Source organism: Thunnus thynnus, chromosome 3 (genome assembly GCF_963924715.1).
Source record: "Thunnus thynnus chromosome 3, fThuThy2.1, whole genome shotgun sequence".
NCBI lineage: Eukaryota > Metazoa > Chordata > Actinopteri > Scombriformes > Scombridae > Thunnus > Thunnus thynnus.
In genome coordinates this window covers 14,500,040-14,519,641 of record NC_089519.1, presented here as the reverse complement: position 1 = coordinate 14,519,641, position 19,602 = coordinate 14,500,040, and the positions used below count along the sequence as shown (strand labels likewise).

At 37.1% G+C, this 19,602-nt stretch overlaps 1 protein-coding gene across 5 annotated transcripts in view; it reads left to right on the top strand.

Moving 5' to 3' along the window:
- Positions 1-19,602, top strand: part of sorcs1 (sortilin-related VPS10 domain containing receptor 1) — a 180,735-nt gene that overhangs the window by 124,250 nt on the left and 36,883 nt on the right. For all 5 annotated transcript variants that reach the window (XR_010927839.1, XR_010927838.1, XM_067584388.1 and 2 more), the window contains exons 5-11: positions 5,522-5,595; positions 10,625-10,689; positions 11,799-11,917; positions 12,119-12,208; positions 14,076-14,255; positions 15,387-15,533; positions 16,455-16,557. Coding sequence is in view for 3 of the 5 variants with exons in the window: in XM_067584388.1 (XP_067440489.1) it covers positions 5,522-5,595; positions 10,625-10,689; positions 11,799-11,917; positions 12,119-12,208; positions 14,076-14,255; positions 15,387-15,533; positions 16,455-16,557 (778 nt within the window). In the remaining 2 variants the exon portion in view is untranslated. The remainder of the gene's footprint in view (positions 1-5,521; positions 5,596-10,624; positions 10,690-11,798; positions 11,918-12,118; positions 12,209-14,075; positions 14,256-15,386; positions 15,534-16,454; positions 16,558-19,602) is intronic.

The window sequence follows — 19,602 nt, the reverse complement described above, 5'->3', positions numbered from 1 at the left end:
AATAAGAATATTGAGGGTTTTTTTCCCTGTTTTTTGATGCGGAAACAATACTTGAGCAGAAGTGATGCTGCTGCTCATAGCAAAAATTCCATTAATCGCAAGGATTGGTGGTTGGATCTCTTCCTGTTGACATCTTGAAGTGTCCTTGAGACATAATGCTCAAGAATGTCCTTCTTTACTCCTTCTTTCTATATATCATTTCTTACTCAAGTAAAATAAATCGTAGACTTGTCTAAATACTTCTGATTTTTACTCTTATATGCATCTCTGACACATTAGCATGGGACAAAAAATATATTGAAGTTGACAGATATTTTGACATTTTTTTTGGATGTTATATTAAAACTGGCTGTGATTCATTACCTGCATTTGAGCCGTTTGTTCACTCTCTGTATGTCAGGTGCTGACTCACTCACTCACCTGCTCTCTCACTCATGCACTCACCTCCTCACCCATCCACCCACTTGCTCACCCATGCCCTGTACCTTGCACACATCATCTCCACCCCAAAACTGCTTCTCTTTCAATTTCCTCACCTCTTTTTGGCAGTGCTGCTGCATTTGTTGATTGAGAGACCTTTGGAGGTTGTAAAAGCTGTGCCGACCCCTTTCCCCATCCCCACCTCCACCCCCACTCCCACTGTCTCCTGCTCACTGCCTCTTCACTGTCACTTGCTTGGCTACATACTAACTTGCTGTAGGAGGATAATTAGTCAAAGTGATTTCCTGCCCCCCCTCCCGCAGCCTTACTCCCTTTCTCCTGCATCTGCTTAGCACAGCTTGGCATGGATGTCATGGAAATCTCATCACCTGTGCCATTTGTCTCTCTCTGTTTGACATGGGAATATACATGCATGCCATACAGCTTGAGTGAGTATCATCAACCCAGTCTTACATCAACTTGTGTAATACTATGTTGTTAGTTTTGCAATAATGGCTGTAAAATTGTGAGATGCCTAAATTTTTTTGGCCTATTATTTTCTATTGGCCTGCGTGCACGTCATGTGACTGTCACGTTTCTGTCTGCTCAAACAAAAAAAAAAGGCTGCCATTCCTTTTATTCTCAGTGGAAAATGCAATATTCATTTCATTTCATCATTTTCATAATCTTCGTTCAGTGAATGCATATGATGTTTAGTTTCTTCAGTTATTATGGGGATTTTTGCAGGCTTTCTATCATTGCTGTGGTGGTTGCTATGGACGCTGCTATCGCTGAAAGCATGTAGTTGCATGTTGTTTGAATTATTGTCTTTGTGTTGTGTAGTTATCTGAACTGTTACGTTATTTGTGTTATTTTGTGTAACTGTTGGATGATGTTCTTTAAATCAAAAATGTGGATTTTAAATGCAGAAAAGAACTGAATTTGAAGCTTTACAGGCTTTGCAAGGACCCGCCCGAAAATATCTTCCTCACTGTCACCGTGTTAAGGTTTTCTTTTTAAAATTTCTCAACACAAAAACACAGAAGTGTCCTTGATAAGACAGCAATACAATAGGTTAATGTTAAGGCCAGTTTTAAATATTTCTCCTTCAATTCTGGGAAATAACTTTTTTTGTCAGTTTTTGATAGCAGTAGGCTACGGAAGGGCATTGTGTTACAGGCAGATGTGGCACTTTCCACTACTGATTTGGGTTGTGGGCTTCAAACCATTTATAATTGCTGCTGTCCGCTGCAACCTGACTGCAAACGCCACTATCTCTGTTAAGAAAGGCTGTTTTATAGCCTGTGATTGTTAAATATGAAGTTGCTCATTTAATTTTAGATTTCCAAGACTATGTGGCTGAGGATATTTAATATGAAATCATCTATCTTAAAATATACAATCTTCCTCAATTAATATTGAGACATGTCATCCAATTAAGTAGTCCAACACTGTGTGTATGTGTGTGTGTGTGTGTGTGTGTGTGTATGTGTGCATCAATGCCACATTAAGGACGGGGTTGTCTTTACATTTCACGCTCATCCCTGCACTTGTCACTTGTCACATATATTTCATTAAACTTGATTTTAGATTGTACATTGCATTCAACCATTACTATAACATAAATTAATAATTATTTATGCACATGTCACATTTAACTGTTGCTTTTGTCACCCTCATATATTTCATACACTTCATTTCTTTGTCCATAGTACAGTCCATATTTCCTTTGTACAGTCAATATTTCATTTCAAGTTTTATATCTCATTTCAAAACTATTACTGTTACATTCTGTAAATAGATTTTAAAATTTCAATTTAATTTTAATATTACTCTGTTTATTTCATTATTATTATTATTATTATTATTATTATTATTATTATTATTATTATTATTACCTTACTTTTGTCTGTTTTTATTCTACTGTATGCCATGCTGACATAAAATCCCAAAATCAAAAATCATAAATATACAAAAAATTTTCAGGGTTGTGTAAATAGTACCCTAACCCTAACCCTAACCCAAACGATCCAGGCCTTCCTCCAAGCCTGTAGTAATGCCCTAGATTGTCAGCAGTATTGTAATCTCTGAAGGTGAGTCATTTCCGTCACTATTTCCACTAAAAAGAAAAAACAAAAAAACAAATAAAAAGCTTCTTTTATATATTGGGCCTTCAGCTTGCTCTCTGAAACTAGGCCTGAGATGGCTTTTATCCATAAAATGAGAAAATTAAGTAGAGCTAAACTAAATACATAATTTGAAAGGTCTCGACCTGAAGAGTAACATATGTCAGTATGAATATTCTACATGGCTCTTGCTTTGAAATACTGACCTTTAAACCTTGACCTTGGTGCATGTTTGAAGGCTTATAATTCAGTTACAAAAGGGGCTTCAGGCATGGGACCAACTGTTATGGAGAGCTCTGGACCTCGACTATCATATGAGAATAGTCAACAGCTGGGGGCGCTATCACATATGGGTAAAATATGGTTAAAATTAATTTTCACCCATTTAACAATTAGATATTTAAAATTTGATTACACAAGTGTGTTTACCATCCCCTTATACTCCTCAGTGTACTCTCAAGTCAGTATTTACAACTTCCAATTCTAGGAAAAACACTAATAGTTTTTGAAAACGACAATTCCCTAGAGCCGCGCCATGAAGTATGATACAAATCAGCACAACATTTGTGGTTCTTCTGGTTTGCAATGTAGGGTTGTAAATATAGGCTGTAAAAAGATATATCTACTGAATATATCAAATATCTAGTACAGCCAAACGTGTAATTACACTACAGCTAGATGATCTATGTTAAGAAAAAGTAAAGATATTGGTTTATTTCAGATATTTTAGCTAGTATTCTAGAAATGGGGCTTTGGGTTGGTGTTCAGTTTTGGCGGGAGTTATGCAGCACTTCAAACTGTGTTCAGGAACTTGTCTGTTATTGATTCAAAATGTTTGTTCGGTCCGCATGATGCATATATTAAACTGCCTCCTGAATGCTTACCAATATGTTAATAATTGCAGTAGATTAAGGGATAACTCTGTTGCAATTAGAACTGATCTTAGAGCGATTGGTAAAATACTTTGAAAAGTCTATGTTAACCGTGGGGGAAACTGATTTGGTGCCAGGAACAGCACTATTTCTGGCCATAACATTAACCTGTTGTATTGTTGAGTTATCAAGGGCACTTTCATGTCTTTGTGCTGAGAAATGGTAAAGATATAATTAAACAAAAACCTTAATCTTTATGGGATGGAGAGACTGTTGTATCATGGATGCAGGCCTACACTTCACCCTTCAGGATAGAATAAATAAATGCAATTAGAAAATAAATGTATATAAACAGACAGAGTCACATTTTTGTTATCCACTAATAAATAATTGTTTACACATTATGCATGACTGCTCATGCTTAAAATGGAAAAAGTCCAGTCTGAAACACTGAAACATGCTTTATGCCTCATTAAATTCCAGCTGTAAGCTACAGAGTAAACAGATTTGTCATTGTGCTTTGTCAGAGAATGCAGGTTAGTTTGGAGACAAAAAGGACTTAAGTGAGTTTATCACTCTGTCAAGGTTGTTGAGTTACTGAAGAACCAATAGAATATGTAAAACAGGTCAGTTTACCCAAATTATGAAGATAAAAAAAACAAAAAAAGGTCTCACGTACCTTTATTGGTATCTCCATGCATAAGGCTAGATAACCAGCCAGGCAAAACAGCCCCAGTTTCACTGAGTGTTAGTTGGTTTTGGTATTTAATTAATTGCATGTTTATTGAATTAGAGTCCTACATTGTTGCCAAATCCTGAGGGCCCTGTGTCAAAATCTAGCTTTAAAACTTGGGTCATTTTAATATATATTGTGCTCTCATTTCTCACATTCCTAAATTAAGTTGTGTTTAATTAAATTACCACAAACTAACTCAGTGCTTTTTTACCTCATCATGACCACTCTTCATATGTTATATTCTTAATTTGGACATGATTGGTAAGCAGTTCAACCAAAGGGTTATTTTCATTTTTGGATTGTTACATTTGAAGGATTTTAAGAGGCCGGAAGCAGTGAAAGTGTTCAGTATTTCACAAGAAAAAAGTAAAATTTAGAGGAAAATCTTGTGCACAGTCTAAGAGGCTAATCCAGCCATGGCCGCGTACAAAGTTTTTGATTTATTATTCATTTATTTGAATTTTTGATATCAATTATGGTAACTATACCACAGTTTTCATTATCTAGAGTAACTGGAAAGTTGTTTCTGTAAAGACTTGAAAATGTAATAAAAAAACCCTTTTGAATATGACACTGTTTTTAAGTGAACTAACCCTTTAATATTGCAAAAATAGTCCTCTCAAATCTCTATAGAACGATCTTATTTTTATGGACAATTAGTTCCATTACACAGAGATTTCCCATGCATCCCCAGCCCCTTCTGTGTAGTGTAGTGAAATCACAGCAGTCCAGTGATTTACTAGTGAACAATGGCTGTATTGAGACCACCCGCTTCAGTCAGGCTCCTCTCCCCATCTCCCCCTCCCATTCACAGGCATGTAACAGCAATGTACTTTTCTCTACTGCAGGAAAACCTGCACCCTGCTCATCTTTAATTACATTTCCATTCTTAACTTGTAGTTCAGTATGTGTGTGTATGTGTGTGACAAACATCTGTGTAAGGTTTCTGCAGTAATGGGTAGTCGTGTGGGAAGGGAAACAATGGTGCTTGTATCCCTAAATGTCCTTAAGCCATGTATTCCTCTGCAGTGTTTGAATCTTATGTAAATTCTAATCTAATTTAGTGGATTCAAATAAAGAACTTGTACAGTGTGTGTGTGTGTGTGTGTGTGTGTGTGTGACAATGTGAGACAGCTCGTCTCCCACTCGTCGTTACACTGCTGCAGTTAAAAGGATGACTGAGGTAATAAGTAAATCAACGTGTGAAAACAAACCCAGAGAAAAAATCATGTTCAAATGCATATCATTTTGAGGGCAAACAGCATGTGATGGCAGAATGGCTTGTGTTGTACGAAATGGTAAATTTGATCGGCTGTTAAGATGGTATGTGAATAAATACTCACTGGTGCTTGCTTGTCTTGCTACAGCTCTACAGCTCGGTGGAGTTTGGGAGGAGGTGGCAACTGGTGCATGAAAGAGTGGCTCCCAATCGTTTCTACTGGTAAGTACAGAGTTTTGGACAAGTTGTGAGCAAGAGAAAATGCATAAGCTAGATCTAAAATTGTCAGTGAGAGTTTTTTGTTTTATTTAGTTTAGGGCTGAATGATTTGGAGAAAATATGTAACTGTTATTTTCACAATCATTATTTCAATTTAGACAGTGGTTATTTTCTGTAAATGAAACATTTAGAATTTTTACTAAGCATAATCACAAACTTTATATGTTTTGTTCACATAAAATGAATGATCACATAAAATTATGCATTTACTTTTTTTACTTTTTGTCCTCCCAATATCCTTTTTTTTTTTGAAAACAATCAATTGGAAAAATAGTCAACCTCTAAGCAATTGATTCATCTCCATAAATTCCTAATAGCTTCCTTGAAAGTTTCCTGGAAGAAATTTTGTAATTTGGTAGTGTTTATGAGTAAGATAGAGAAACTGTTCAATTTGCACACTATTAATTAATTCATGAATAAATAATATAAGCCAATATAACTAGGTAGGTTACATTGGCTTGGCATTTGGCTTTACTGGCTTTTAAGATGCCAGTATATTTTATGAGAACAGCTTCGGAAACCCCCTCCCCCTACACCTTTGTGACATCTGAATTGGGTGGGTGTTAGCTGCTTCTGAAACAGACAGTCCTACATTCACACCCACTACACACAGTGATTGGCCAGGTGTGTGGATTTGCAAAAATAATCAGGGGTTGAATTGTTTACACAGCTACTTCTGTCATTTTTTTTATTTGTACAAATAAATATAATACCATAAACGCCTTCAAAGAGAGACTGTCTTTCACTATAATAAGTGTTAAATTTATTTTATTTGACATGGATATCACAATAGCATTGGAACTGCAACATACAATTATGTACAAGCACCAGATGCACCTGTCCAACACCTGTCCGCTTTTTAAAAAAGTTTAAGTAGAAAAAAGAAAAAAATATATAAAAAAGGAAAATAAAAATACACCCACAAATACATATACAAAAATACAGTGGTGTGTATACAGGGGTATTAGGTGTGAGAACATTGTTGTTTGTCTTTTAGCCATGATTTAACACCTCTCTTGAAACATTATATTGTGCTACATTTTCAACTCAGTGGGTAGACAGTTGTATAGTTTTGCTCCTTTAACAGATTGTCCAAATGAGGTTTTGCGTATTGCAAATTACATATCCTTCCCAGGAAATTTTTAGAAATTAACTATTAGTAAATAACAGACTCATTAAATAAAGCATTACCAAATAAAACAAACAAACAAAAAAAATGTAGTCATATTTAGATGTTTGTAGTATACTTGACACTACTTAACATTTTCCAAAACTAGTCATAACATTCAAACTGGTATTTTATATTGATAACAGCTATTGTTGCCTTCATATGGAAATAATGACAAACTGCTGGTAAGGTGTTTAAGTTAATGCTGGTTTTCCGGCTAAGAGTATGAGCTGCTTCACAGGTTCAAATCTTGGAGATCAAGATTTAGAGCTATCAAGATGATGATTAGATGAATTATATGATGAGCTTAAAGCTCAAAGCTAGGAGGAGTATTGTCCAGAGTAAGGGTTGTCCAGTTCTTGAACATCATATATTTCTTGCAGTTATCTATTGCTTTGTTGCTATAAACAATAATTGCATGACAACTATCAGTAAAACTAATGTTGAACTCAAAGCCAAATTCTTGACACTGTAAATGTCGTGGACAGACTACACCATTGCCTCGCCACAAAGTGAGGAACACATAAGCTGGAAAGGTTTTTAAGATTTTCATTATTCATGTGTCTGACATGCCTGATATTCATCTGTAGCAGACAGTTATGGGATCGACAGTGTTCAGCTGTGGAATGAGGCTTCAAAATCAGTTTTGGGTGCAATTGCAGTATTGTTTTCCTTCGAGATAAAATAAACCTTTGTCAAGTTTGAAGTTTTCTGTCAGCAAGACCTTTAAACCCAAATTATGGCATCATGCTCCCATCTGGACTGTTGCATAGTCATTGCTTTTATTTTTTCAGATGAAGACTAAATTGCTAGATAGTAGCTAGACTTAAATTGTTACATATATCTTTATGTTTACGTTTATTTTATTTAAGAAGGGACAATGCACATTAAATAACATGAACACTTTAAAATACCACTTTTTCTATGTGGTATTTTATAATTCCCTCTGGTAGTAGCACTGATAGATGAGTTTTGATTTTGTTTAATGGATTCATCGAGTGTAGGGGAGGCCAGACCATGAAAAATTTTATACACAAGTAAAATATCTGATCTATCTGTATATAATATCTATCTATTTGATCATGCTTTCCCAGTTTAAAAAATCATATTTAGTTGCAATTTTACAATGATGATATGAATTTGACTTTTTATCCAATGTCTTCAAAGCCAGCTTATGAAGTGTTTCTATTGGTTGTAATGTGGTCCTATCTGTCTGTGTCTAGCTGGTAAGACTATTTTATGTGTGAGAGAATCATAAAGTAAATATTTAAACTCATACACTACTGATAGTCCTCTCCCTGCTACTATAACATCTGGGTCTGGATCTCTATTTGCAGACTTTGAAAAAAAAACATACATACATTTTTGCTGACATTGAGGTGTAAACATGAATTTGTTAACCAATTAGAGATATTGACTATTGAAGCTGATAGTTCTTCTGCGGCTTGCTTCTTGCATTTAGCATGTAGATTCGACCATATCATCAGCATACATCTGACAAGTTACAGTAGGTGGACAAACTTCAGGTAGGTCATTAATATACAAACTAAATAACAGAGGACTCAAAGTGAAACCTTGAGGTACACCAACATAATTATGAGGTTTTATGGTCTACAAAAACACATTGTATTCTGTCAGTAAGGTATGATTTTAATCGATTTAATTATATTTGGTGAAAAATGAAACTGTAATCAGTAATCAAACTGACAACTTATGTAATCAAAACCTCATGATTAAATGTCTCAAAAGCTTCCCTTAAATCAAAGACGAAAGCCCCTACCACGCCTCCCTTGTCCAATTTGGTCGTAAAATTTTCCAGAAGAAGACAATTTGTAGTTTCAGTGGAATGATGTTTTCGAAACCCAAATTGCATAGGTTGCAATGAGAAGGAAGAAACATTCAAATGTGATATTAGCTGTTCAGAGATCCATTTTTCTGCAACTTTTGAAACTGCCAGAAGGATATTGATGGGTCTGTAGTTACTAAAGACCATGTATTCATCTGATTTGAACACTGGTGTAATTATTGCAGTTTTCCAGGCCCTTGGAAAAAGTCCTTCATTAATGGACCAATTAACAACTTTTGAAATAGGAGGAATGAGTGCCTCCTTATGGGTTTTGATAAATACTGGGTCAATCCCATATACATCATTTGCCCTTGAACAATTAAGAGAGGATATAATTATATATGCTTTGGAATTTGTCACTTCTCTAAAAGTCAAAGTGGAAGCATCAGTATTCAGAGGAGTGACAGAATAATTCGATCCAGGGAAATTTTTTGGTTTTTGTATCATCATGTAGAGAGTTTTTGTATCATCATTGCTTCCAGGTCCCCCATCTTTTCTTCAGCAAAATGGTCTCACCAACACCACACAGGTGCTGTCTGCAGTGGTAGTTAGCATGTCTGGCCTCTATACAGTAAATAAAACGTAACAAAAAGCTTTCACCTCAACAAACTGCAGAGGAACTGTCAGGGTAGTAACAAGCTGGGCAGCCAGGAGTGAAGGGAGCCTGGAGGGCTGATGCTGCAGAAGCTGTCAGAGTTCTATTTTGGGACTCACACTATGCAGTAGGTGTGGTGGTAGCCCTGGTAATGAGGCTGCAGAGGGAGCTGACGTCTGCTGTACATGTGGCCACCAAACATGTAAGGAAGATGAAGAGTCGTAAGGTGATTTGAGATTTAGTCAACCTGAGTAGTGCTCAGTCACACAGTGCAGGTTGTTTGTGTAAGGCGCAAACTTGAACAAACAGAGCTTCCACCTAATTCAGCTATAATCAGTTTGCGAGTTTAGCCAGTGCAGCCATGAACTGTTCTGCATATGACATTACAAATCTTTACAAAAACATCTGGAGCTGTCTGTATGTGTTTGCTAGGCAACAGCTCCATCTCATGACTAAGTTCTGTTTTTTTCCCACCTGTTCTAACTCCAAGTCTCCTCACACAGATGTGTGTGGTCTATGTGTGTCCTGCTTCCCATCACTAAGTGGCCAAAATATACAAGTTTAAACAAACCATATAGCTCCACTAATTCAAAGAGTTGAATGGATTATTCAGACTGAATGGATTATTCAGTTAAAATGGAAATGTGCTTTGGATAAGTAGGCCATCCTATTCACAGCTGTGTTTCATCTGGGAAATCACCAATAGTACAGTACCAATAAGTATAATGCTATGGTGGTCTCTGTCTGTCTCTCACTGTGTCTGCTTCCCATTCCCCTCACACTGACTCTTTATGTCTCTCCCCATGTAAGTGCTTGCTACCTGTCGACACACTCTTTCTTTCTTTTTCTCTGTCCCTCTTTCTGTGTCTCTATACCTCCCTCTTCTCTCCCCCTCCATGCGTGTGTTGCCTTTGCTTCTCCTCTGATCCTCCAGTCTTTTTAATACATATTTAATGCCGTAATGATTATATGCTATTCCATCTGCGGGCATCCCTACTGTAGCGAGAAAATCAATGGCTTTTCCTCTCATTATGATGTCAGGAAATGTCTCTCTCCATCTTTCTGGGGTAAAAAGGACCTTCTGGGGGCTCTGAACATTTACATCACAGTAAACCTGAGTCCCCTTTTCCTCTTACTTTAAACTGCCATCCACAATGAAGACAAAGACACAGTAATGCCTGCAGCCAATGCTGCTGATGTTTACCATGTCACAGCACTTGACTTTACCTCTCTGTAGTTATAAATTTGTCTGACTTTGCAGCATGCAATCCCTCAGGTCAGACAGCAACTTCGGTAGGTGGCATCTGCCCGAAGGCAAAAGACCAATGGTGATGTTCCTGAAACACATTTGTCTGCCTTTCAGGTCGAAAATGGGTTTGGACAAAGAGCCAGGCTTAATTCACCTGGAAACCAGCATCTCTGAAGGACGTGAGTAATTGAATTCCGAGTTCAGCGCTCCATTCTCTGGTGTCTTTGTACAGTATCGTGAGCATTGTGCTAAAGTAGAGAGGAATTGGGAGTTGTGTGGACAGTTCTGCTGAAGGGTAATGCAAAGGGACAGCGGAAATGGCCAAGTCCAGGGACACACAATGACAATGGAGAGAAAAGTAATGCATATATTAGAATGCTTTTAAAAGCAAGTGATTTAGCTCAGTGGCGCTCCCCATAGAGAAATATCACTCATCCTCCTGAATGACAATGAATACTGGGATATTGTGGGTTGATATATGGTATTTGACTTGATTTGCTTACTGAGTATGATGTCAGAATCCTTAAAAAAAATACATACATTCTCTTTTTCTCAATTATTATCTGGTGGAGCATTTTATACTTGTTTCATATATTCACAATCAACATAAAACTTTGATTAAATTATATTTACATATGAATGTTAGTTTACTAGTCATGAAGTACTACTCAGTTGTAGATAACCCTCTGATGATGTCATCAGAGGGTTATCTCGAGTTCTTTTTTTAATCTATCTCTGGTGAGTCCCCAAACTTCATGAAAGTGCAACACAAAATTCCTGAAGTACCCCTTAATATTTACTGTATTCTTTTTTTTTCACACAGTTTTCAAAAAGACTTCAAAGGCGTCCATGCCACCTTTCTGTAAGAACATTCTCTTTGACGCCAACACAATAGAGAAAAGCCAATCACACAAACACACATAGTAAACATCAGTTGTGTCAGATGATTTGGTCACACAGCCAGAGACTATCACTATCGATCATGTGTATGTGCAAGAAGCCGACACATATTTGGCAGAGGCTAACATGTGGGGACAGGCTCTCTCCCAGCACTGCGATTAAAGGCAAAGAAAGCAATTGGCCTCTCTGGTCATCTGTCTTCCCCTCCGCCCGGCTCCTCCCTTACTGGGACCACTTTATTGACACGAGTAATGTAGGAAGCCAAAAAGGCCACTTGGCTCTGGGTGAAGGCTGCCTTTCTTCATTGGCTAATACCACTGCCAATGCCATGGCTTGACGTGTGTGTATATGTGTGTCTTTGTGTGTGTGTGTGTGTGTGTGGGAGCAGAGGCGCTGTATGTCACCTGCAAGTTGCAGAACTGCACAGATGCCAACAAGGGCAAACCATTCCCTGGCTACATTGACCCCAATTCTCTGGTGGTGCAAGATGAGTATGTGTTTGTCCAGGTAGGTAATTGTCCAGTTTGCTCAGTGAAAAACATTTAGAGTGTGTATGAGGCAGAAAGTGTGAGGATTTTGTAGGAAATTTCCAAGGTCATTGTGAGAGAGGCACTATTACTACAGCCTTATGTGTCCCTTTGGTGTGAAAAATGCTTTATCTGTGTTTTTTATGTCTCTAAAATGCTTTTACCCAATGGTCACCTTAAGGTGTCAACTGCAGGGAGGCCAATCTACTACGTGTCTGCTACAAGAGATGTCTTTACACCAATGAAGCTGCCAAAGTACACTTTGCCCAAGGTAAACATTACAGACTGAATAAAATAAAATTAAAATGAAGAGATACTCATAAGATCTTAATGAGTAACAGTACACATAATTATTGGTGTTCAGGAAGTGCCCATGTCTCTAGTTGGTAGTGCTGGAGTAGTATGTGGAAGTTTTCTGCATTCAAAGGCAGTAAACTTCCAGCTCTGTTAGGTACATGAGCTAAAGTTGCAGTAAAGCTCCAGTTCATCGCTGGCTCTGCTTGACACTCTTTCTGTTATTTATTGGCAAATCAAGGCCAAAAGTAACTCTCACAGTGTTTCCAGAATTGTTATTCCGTGCTGCTCCATGTGCGCATGGCCTCGCTTGTCACGTCCCCACTGACAATTAAACATGTTTTATTCAATCAAGCCCTAGGCGCCCCAGTTGCTGTCGGCTCACTGCAAGGTGTTATTGGCACAGTCAGAGGCAGATGAATCACACAACCAAACAGCATGGCCTCAGCTGCATAATCTCTGCCCAATAAGCCTGACATAGTGTTAATGATTGTAGTATCCTCTCAGTTAAAATATGTGAGTAAAGAAGATGTAGAAATGCTGATTGTTGAATATGATTAAGGTGGCAGGAGTGTAAGAACAGTATACAATCTAAAAGTTTTTATATTTGTTATTGAGCCATAAGAGATCATGTTTTTGAGTGAATGGGAAAATTAAAGCTTTCACAAATTAGGGTGTATTATTAGATGCTTTTTAAAATTATATTTATTTTAAATAAATGTCAATGATAAAAAATATTTCATACTTTTTACAGTAGGTGTATTCAGAGCATTCAAGAGTGTTTTTTTTGCCTTTTATTCACATTTTTTCACATTATAACCAGATATTTTTCATGTTATAATGAAAATTTACAAGTTTTTTCATTAGTACTACATACCAACTTATTACATTTTAATAAGAATCTTTTTTGTGTTTTAACCATGTATCACTTTATCTTGTATAACCAATCTTTTTCATTTTTATTATCATTAGTATACATCAAATTATTTCTTTTTAACAAGAAAGTTTTATTTCACAATACCAACCCATCTCTTGTTTGAAACAAGAAGTTTTTTGTTATAACATGATAAAATGGTATGTTATAACAAGAATATGTTGATATAATAAGGAAAAGATCCAGTTGATGCCTTAAAACGCAGTTGAGTGGCATTGTTACAACAGCGTAGAGCTGCCAAAGTGCTGCGACAAACTGAGCTTGTATTTGCTTTGCACAGTTTGTAGTTATAAAAAGAATATTGTCCCATTTTAACAAGATTCATGTTATTACAACATACCAAATAATTAACTTTTAACACTATTCTTGTTGTAATAATATATTACTTTTTGTTATATCAAACTTTTTAAAACTTAATTAAAATTTTACATATATACTATATTACACAACACCATGTATCTCATTAAAACATTGAAACCTTTCACCTTACAACATGATAAGTTGGTATGTTGTTATAACAATAAACAATATGTTGTTGAAGTAAGAGATAGATCCAGTCAGTAGCTAAAGAGAGGACATTGTTGCAGCAGCTTATTGCCATGACCAAAAGTATTTGCTCAGTTTCTCATTATAACAAGAACATTTTCTTGTTGTAATAGATCACATTATAACAAGATGTTTTAGTTTTTAGTGACATATTTTTCTTGTTATTTATATATACCAAGTTACTGTTTTCATTATTACACAAAGCCATAACTGTAAAACCGTATTTCATTCGAACACGAAGTGCTTCTCGATATATATATATTACACAACAGCACTTGAACATTTAAAGGTTTGAGTCAATCACTTTTATGTATTCATTTCATCACAACACTTGGATTCATCATTGCCTTTGCTTGTCTCCCAGGACTTGCATGTGATCAGTACGGATGAAAACCGTGTGGTGGCAGCCGTACAGGAATGGAACCAGAATGAAACCTATAACCTGTATGTGTCAGACACATCAGGGGTCTACTACACTCTGGCTCTGGAGAACGTTGTCAGCAGCATGGGCCCAGAGGGCAACGTCATGGTTGACCTATATGAGGTAAACAAACATTGATATCTAACTATGATTCCATGGAAGGGCAGTTTTTTATATGGAATTATATAGTATGTTGTGGTTCAAGTGGCAAAATATCACGCTGTGGTGGAAGTAGAATGACAGCTTTACTTTTGGATTGGTATGCTATAAATGGGGCCCTTTTTCTCCAAGACTGTGGTATTAATTTTATCTAATTTCTTATCTTTAAATAACAGCATCAATTAAAAGCCTGCTTGTCTGGCCTGAAAGTTTATAATGCACACGTCCACACATTATTGTAGATCTTGTAGGCAGAGATGATGAAATGTACTTGTTTTGTCATTTTGGGAATGAACCGTGCTGCTTGTAGGCCTACAGTCTTCAAAGCACATTGTATGAATACGAAACAGCTTCAAAGTGCTGACATCAACAAAGGCAAGAGGGGATTGTGCCAGGGATATAGATTTTTGTGAGGCTGAGATTATTTCTTTCTTTGATGAATAACTGCAGATATTACTTCACAAAATGCACCTAATCCAAAACAAAAAAAAAGGTGCATTAGGGCTAATGCTGGGGCTCTGGAACTCTGATATGCACAGTATGATTCTAAAGACTTGGATAAAACGATATCTATGAATCAAATAATTAAGCTGTTGATTATGCTGCTCATGTCTTGCTGTGGCCTTGCCAATGGAATCAAATCCACTGTCTTGATTGAGGTCGCCACCCAAAACGAAGGATATGCTAAATCTCTCCTCCAAGGGGGATTGAAGTATCTGTCAGTTACTAAAGTGGAGTTTCATTGCCTGATGTGACTGTCACTGACTCAATTCAGTATCCCTGAGCTATTCCTTGGGGCCTCCAACAAGGAGTCCGATTCATTTAAGAAACACATTGATTACTCGCAAGTCCCCAGACGGTCGATCATTCTCCACTCAGTGTTTGTGTCTGTATCTGGTTTTGTCGGGAATACAGAAGAGGTAAGTGTGCATGGTTGCGTTGCCCTAGGGTATATGATTTGCTTTGCAGTGCATTGCATTCATTGTCACCATTGTGACTGGAAGACATGGAAATACTTTCATATCCTTTGGACGTGTGAAGTCTGCATTTGTTGTCATTTGCAGATATGAGCTGTTTCCTTTCTAATTTTCACAGGTAGCGGGAATAAAAGGGATGTTCCTAGCCAACAAAAAGACGGACAACCAAGTGAAGACGCACATCACCTACAACAGAGGCAGAGACTGGAGGTTACTGCAGGCCCCAAGCAAAGACCTAAGAGGCAACAGCATTCACTGTGTGCTAGTGAGTGTCTGCGTGCCGCCTTCATACAAGCTTTTACATGTGTGCGCTTCCATCAAAGAGAGGCCTTGACAGGAGTTGACTGATCCCAGCAGCAATGAGAGGCCGAGCTCAGAAAGAGCAGCGCCCGTCAAAGCTGAGTGCTCTGAGCTGAAAGGTCAGCCATTTTGATTCAGTCCAATAAGCTGACCTCCCATTTAAGAAACACAGAGAAAGAGGTGTCAGGAAGAAAAGCAATCGCTTCTTTTTTGTCTGTCTTTCTTCCTGAAAGCCTCTGAAAGTTGGCTGTTTCTCATAGTCAAGTAGAATTGACTTTTCACTGACTGGCCAAAGTTAGAAAAATATGGAACATTTCAAAGTTAAGAGTACAGCTGTATATCATTTAAGTGCAGATGTGGTGTTTGCTGATGAAGCAGATTCACTTCAATCACCTTCAACTAAAAATCTGCATACATGATGACAAAAATGATAGTAGATGTAGATTTGATGGTTTGTGTCATTGCTGCATTAGCACATCCTCTGTTAACATGAATTTATATACAAAAATAATCGCCCTTTTTTTGATAAACCAATTAGTGATTCTGTGGCATGCCTCGCCTTCTACCCGTATTATACAGTCATTTGTCTGGAAATGTCAGAGTTTTAATAAACCCCTAAACAGCCCGTCACAACATGGCCTGCACCACTGGCATTTTGCTGGGTCGTAATGAGAATTGTGTCGGTAAAGGTTAACCCAATCAAAATTAATGGTGAGACCAGCCAATGGGGAAATGGTGTTTGTGATAAAACTTGACTCAGGAGGGTTGTGCATCCAAGTCGCTGCAACAGCCGTTTCATTCAGAAGTGTTTTTTGAAGGTTTTTAGTGATAGCGTTGGCTCAGTTTGATAGTTTTGATAATTGAGTTTGTGATTTCTTTCCTGCAGCCATACTGTTCATTACATCTTCATCTTCACGTGTCTGCAAATCCCTACACATCTGGAAACATAGCCAGCAGAGACTCAGCTCCAGGGATCATTGTCGCATCAGGTGGGTGAGAGGGAATTTTTTTGGAGTGACATGTTGTTTCTTTCTCTTGTTCTGAGGGGCTTTCTTTAAAAACAAAGCCTTTTATGACCTTTTTGTTTTATCTATTACATAGTAATTAATTGAATTAATTACATTCTTTGTAGTTTTGGGCTGATAGAATAAAACCTCTGCCAGGTGCTCACAGGTTATTTTTAAATATACTTTTTCTTCTTAGAGTTCTCAAGGTTTAGTTTTATCTATTATATAGTAATTAATTAACAAATTATTTGTGGTAGTTTTTGGCTGATAGAATAAAACCTTTACCAGGTAATCACAACAGGTGTTTGATTAAATACTTTTTAAGGCACTGGATTAAAACAGACTTTCATTTTATGATTAAAAAGGGAGTAAGAAAGAAAGTCAAACTAATAGAATGTTAAGTAAATGTATCTGGAAGTGAGATGGCCAAATGAATTGTGCATTGCATGGTTTGCTTAAATTTAAATAATTAAAAGAAAACAAAGGAAACATAAAAAGACACATTTTTCTTTTCTCCAAGTCTCTAAGCAACAACATTTACAATTGAGTAGGGTAGGTTAGGATTAGAGTTTCTTTTCTCCATCCAGTGTTATAATATCTTGAAGAGACAAAGACCACAAAAATCATTTAGAAGACAAAGCCAAAAGAAATCTGCCTCTTTCAGTAAAAGTCTTGGCACTTAACATTTCAGTGCAGTGAGGTTCCCAATAAACACACTGCAGCTCTCAACACTGTGTTTCTATGGAATTACATTTGGCTGTTTGCAGTTTCATGCTCTTTCATTCTGTTTTCAGTTGTTTGTCCATGTACAGTCTACAACTCCCACAGGTATTTGACAACATGCATGTGCCACCTCACCTTTGAACAAGGGCAAATGACAGGACAACAGAAAGCCAGAGGACCAAAAACTCTATAATCCTCATGGTTTAGCCCTCAGAGCATCAGTGTTTCTGAGAGTGCAGGAGAGAAAGCAAAGACTCTCATTAACTCAGTTTGGTGTAATCAAAGAAATGTTAAAATATTAGATCAGCAGCCCCCCAGGTATATTCACACCTCAGTGATATTTACTCCTGCATTGACCCTCACTATTAATAACGCATCAACACATGCCTCAGGTGCCCGGAGAAAGCCAAACTTACGCAAAACACTTGTGAAACACTGAATGAAACAGGTTTCAGAGAAGTGAGAATAGAAAAAATTGACAGATTTTGTTTGTTCTTTGTCATTAGTCCAGCCAATTTTCCTTTTTTTTGTTTGCTTACAAGTTTGTAAAAATAATCTAATTGTAGCTGTACCTCCCACTTAGAAGAATAAAATGCAGTAAAGGAAAACTATTTTTTTTTTACATAAATTACATTAAAAAAAATACTTTTGTTTTTCTCTTTTGCTTTCAAAAAAGTTGTTTCCTTTGTTACATAGCGATAAGTAACAAAAAAGTGTAAAAAAGAAAAACACAGAAAAAGTTTTGATCAAGAGACCATCAGTAGCTCCACCAACACAAAAACAAAACCAGGGAAAACCGAACCCAGGATCACTTACCGTGTGCCACCAAACAATCATCCAGTGACCATAATTTTCCATTGAAGATAACTAACTAAATTCAATTTTTAAAAAATTAGTAAATGGAGTCACTTAATTATACTATCATTTCTAGTCCCAATCTGTAGTGTTCATTTCAACAGTAGTTTTTTTTTTTCTTTGTCTTTTTGCAAAGAAAATCAAGTAATCAAATAATTCTGTTGTCTAGACCAAAACATAATGGGCCCTATCTTACATCCAGCCGAGCAAGCGGCGCTAGTTTAAGACCGACACAGTCATTTTCATTTCATTTTCCCGACCAGCGGCCACGTCGTTTAAATAGTAAATACACTTCTGAGCACCCATTGGTCTTAAAATGAGGTGTGGTCAGGCTCATCGCTATCTTGAGGCAGCAGACAGCGATTGTGCTATTGACCAACAAAAATCTGGTCTGAAGTCAATGGCGCAGTGTTTCATTCTTATTTTAAGGGTGCATTATAAAGACAGTAATATGCACCTACATGGGCGGATGCACAACGTGCGTAACTCTGCCTGATACACACAAACGGACGTGCAGCAGCGCACAAAAATGCAAATGATTACAAATAAAAGGATTACAATGTGAAAGATTATTATTGTGTACATCAAAATATTTTTAAAAAATACATGTCATAATGGTTAGTCATAATATTTATCAGAATTAGCTAATCGCAGTAATGACAGATAAAATTGTCTAATTATTTGACCAAATCGTGTCGATACACGTAGGTATTTAAACAGACGGACAACAACGGATCAGACACAGATCAAATTTCCTGCTGCATCAATACATGATGACATGAGGAACACATGAGGAAAGAAATAAGATGAAAACAATGATTAAACTAAAGAAGGAAATAAATCTGCACAGCTTCTAGCTGCTGCCAGCAGCAGGATCAACACCTTGGAGAGCTGATCAAGACCTGATAACTGTGTATGATGATTTTTTACATGTTTAAAATTAATGATTTAATTTATGAACAATATTTAACAAAAATTCTGAAAGATTTTTGAGAGTACAGTGATCAGGTTTCCATACTTTCAACAATTAAAACCCTGCTGATTTGACCCTCGGGGGAGGGAGGGTCCAGGAGCAGCAGGGGCCAGTGTGCTTGTAATGGATTGTGCACTTTCACTTCTTGCAGAAGCAGATCTGTTTCGCCTGCAGAGAAGTGTTCTCTCTCATTACTTGGCAAATGCACCATTATAATAGCAATCTGCCAAGGTGCAAGTGCACCTGGTTTTTAAAGAGAATGAGAGATAACACTCTCATTGGTTTATTGCATGTTACGCCCAGAACACACCACACATGATTAATTAAGAGACTAAGGACAAACCATTTGAACCATGTGCCTGGCGCTGCAGCCATTTTTTCTGCCATTAAACTAGCAAAAGTGGGTTTGGACACACCTTAAATGCATTTGCAACATGCGCTTCAGACCGTGCACTTAGATTATTAAAATAAGGCCC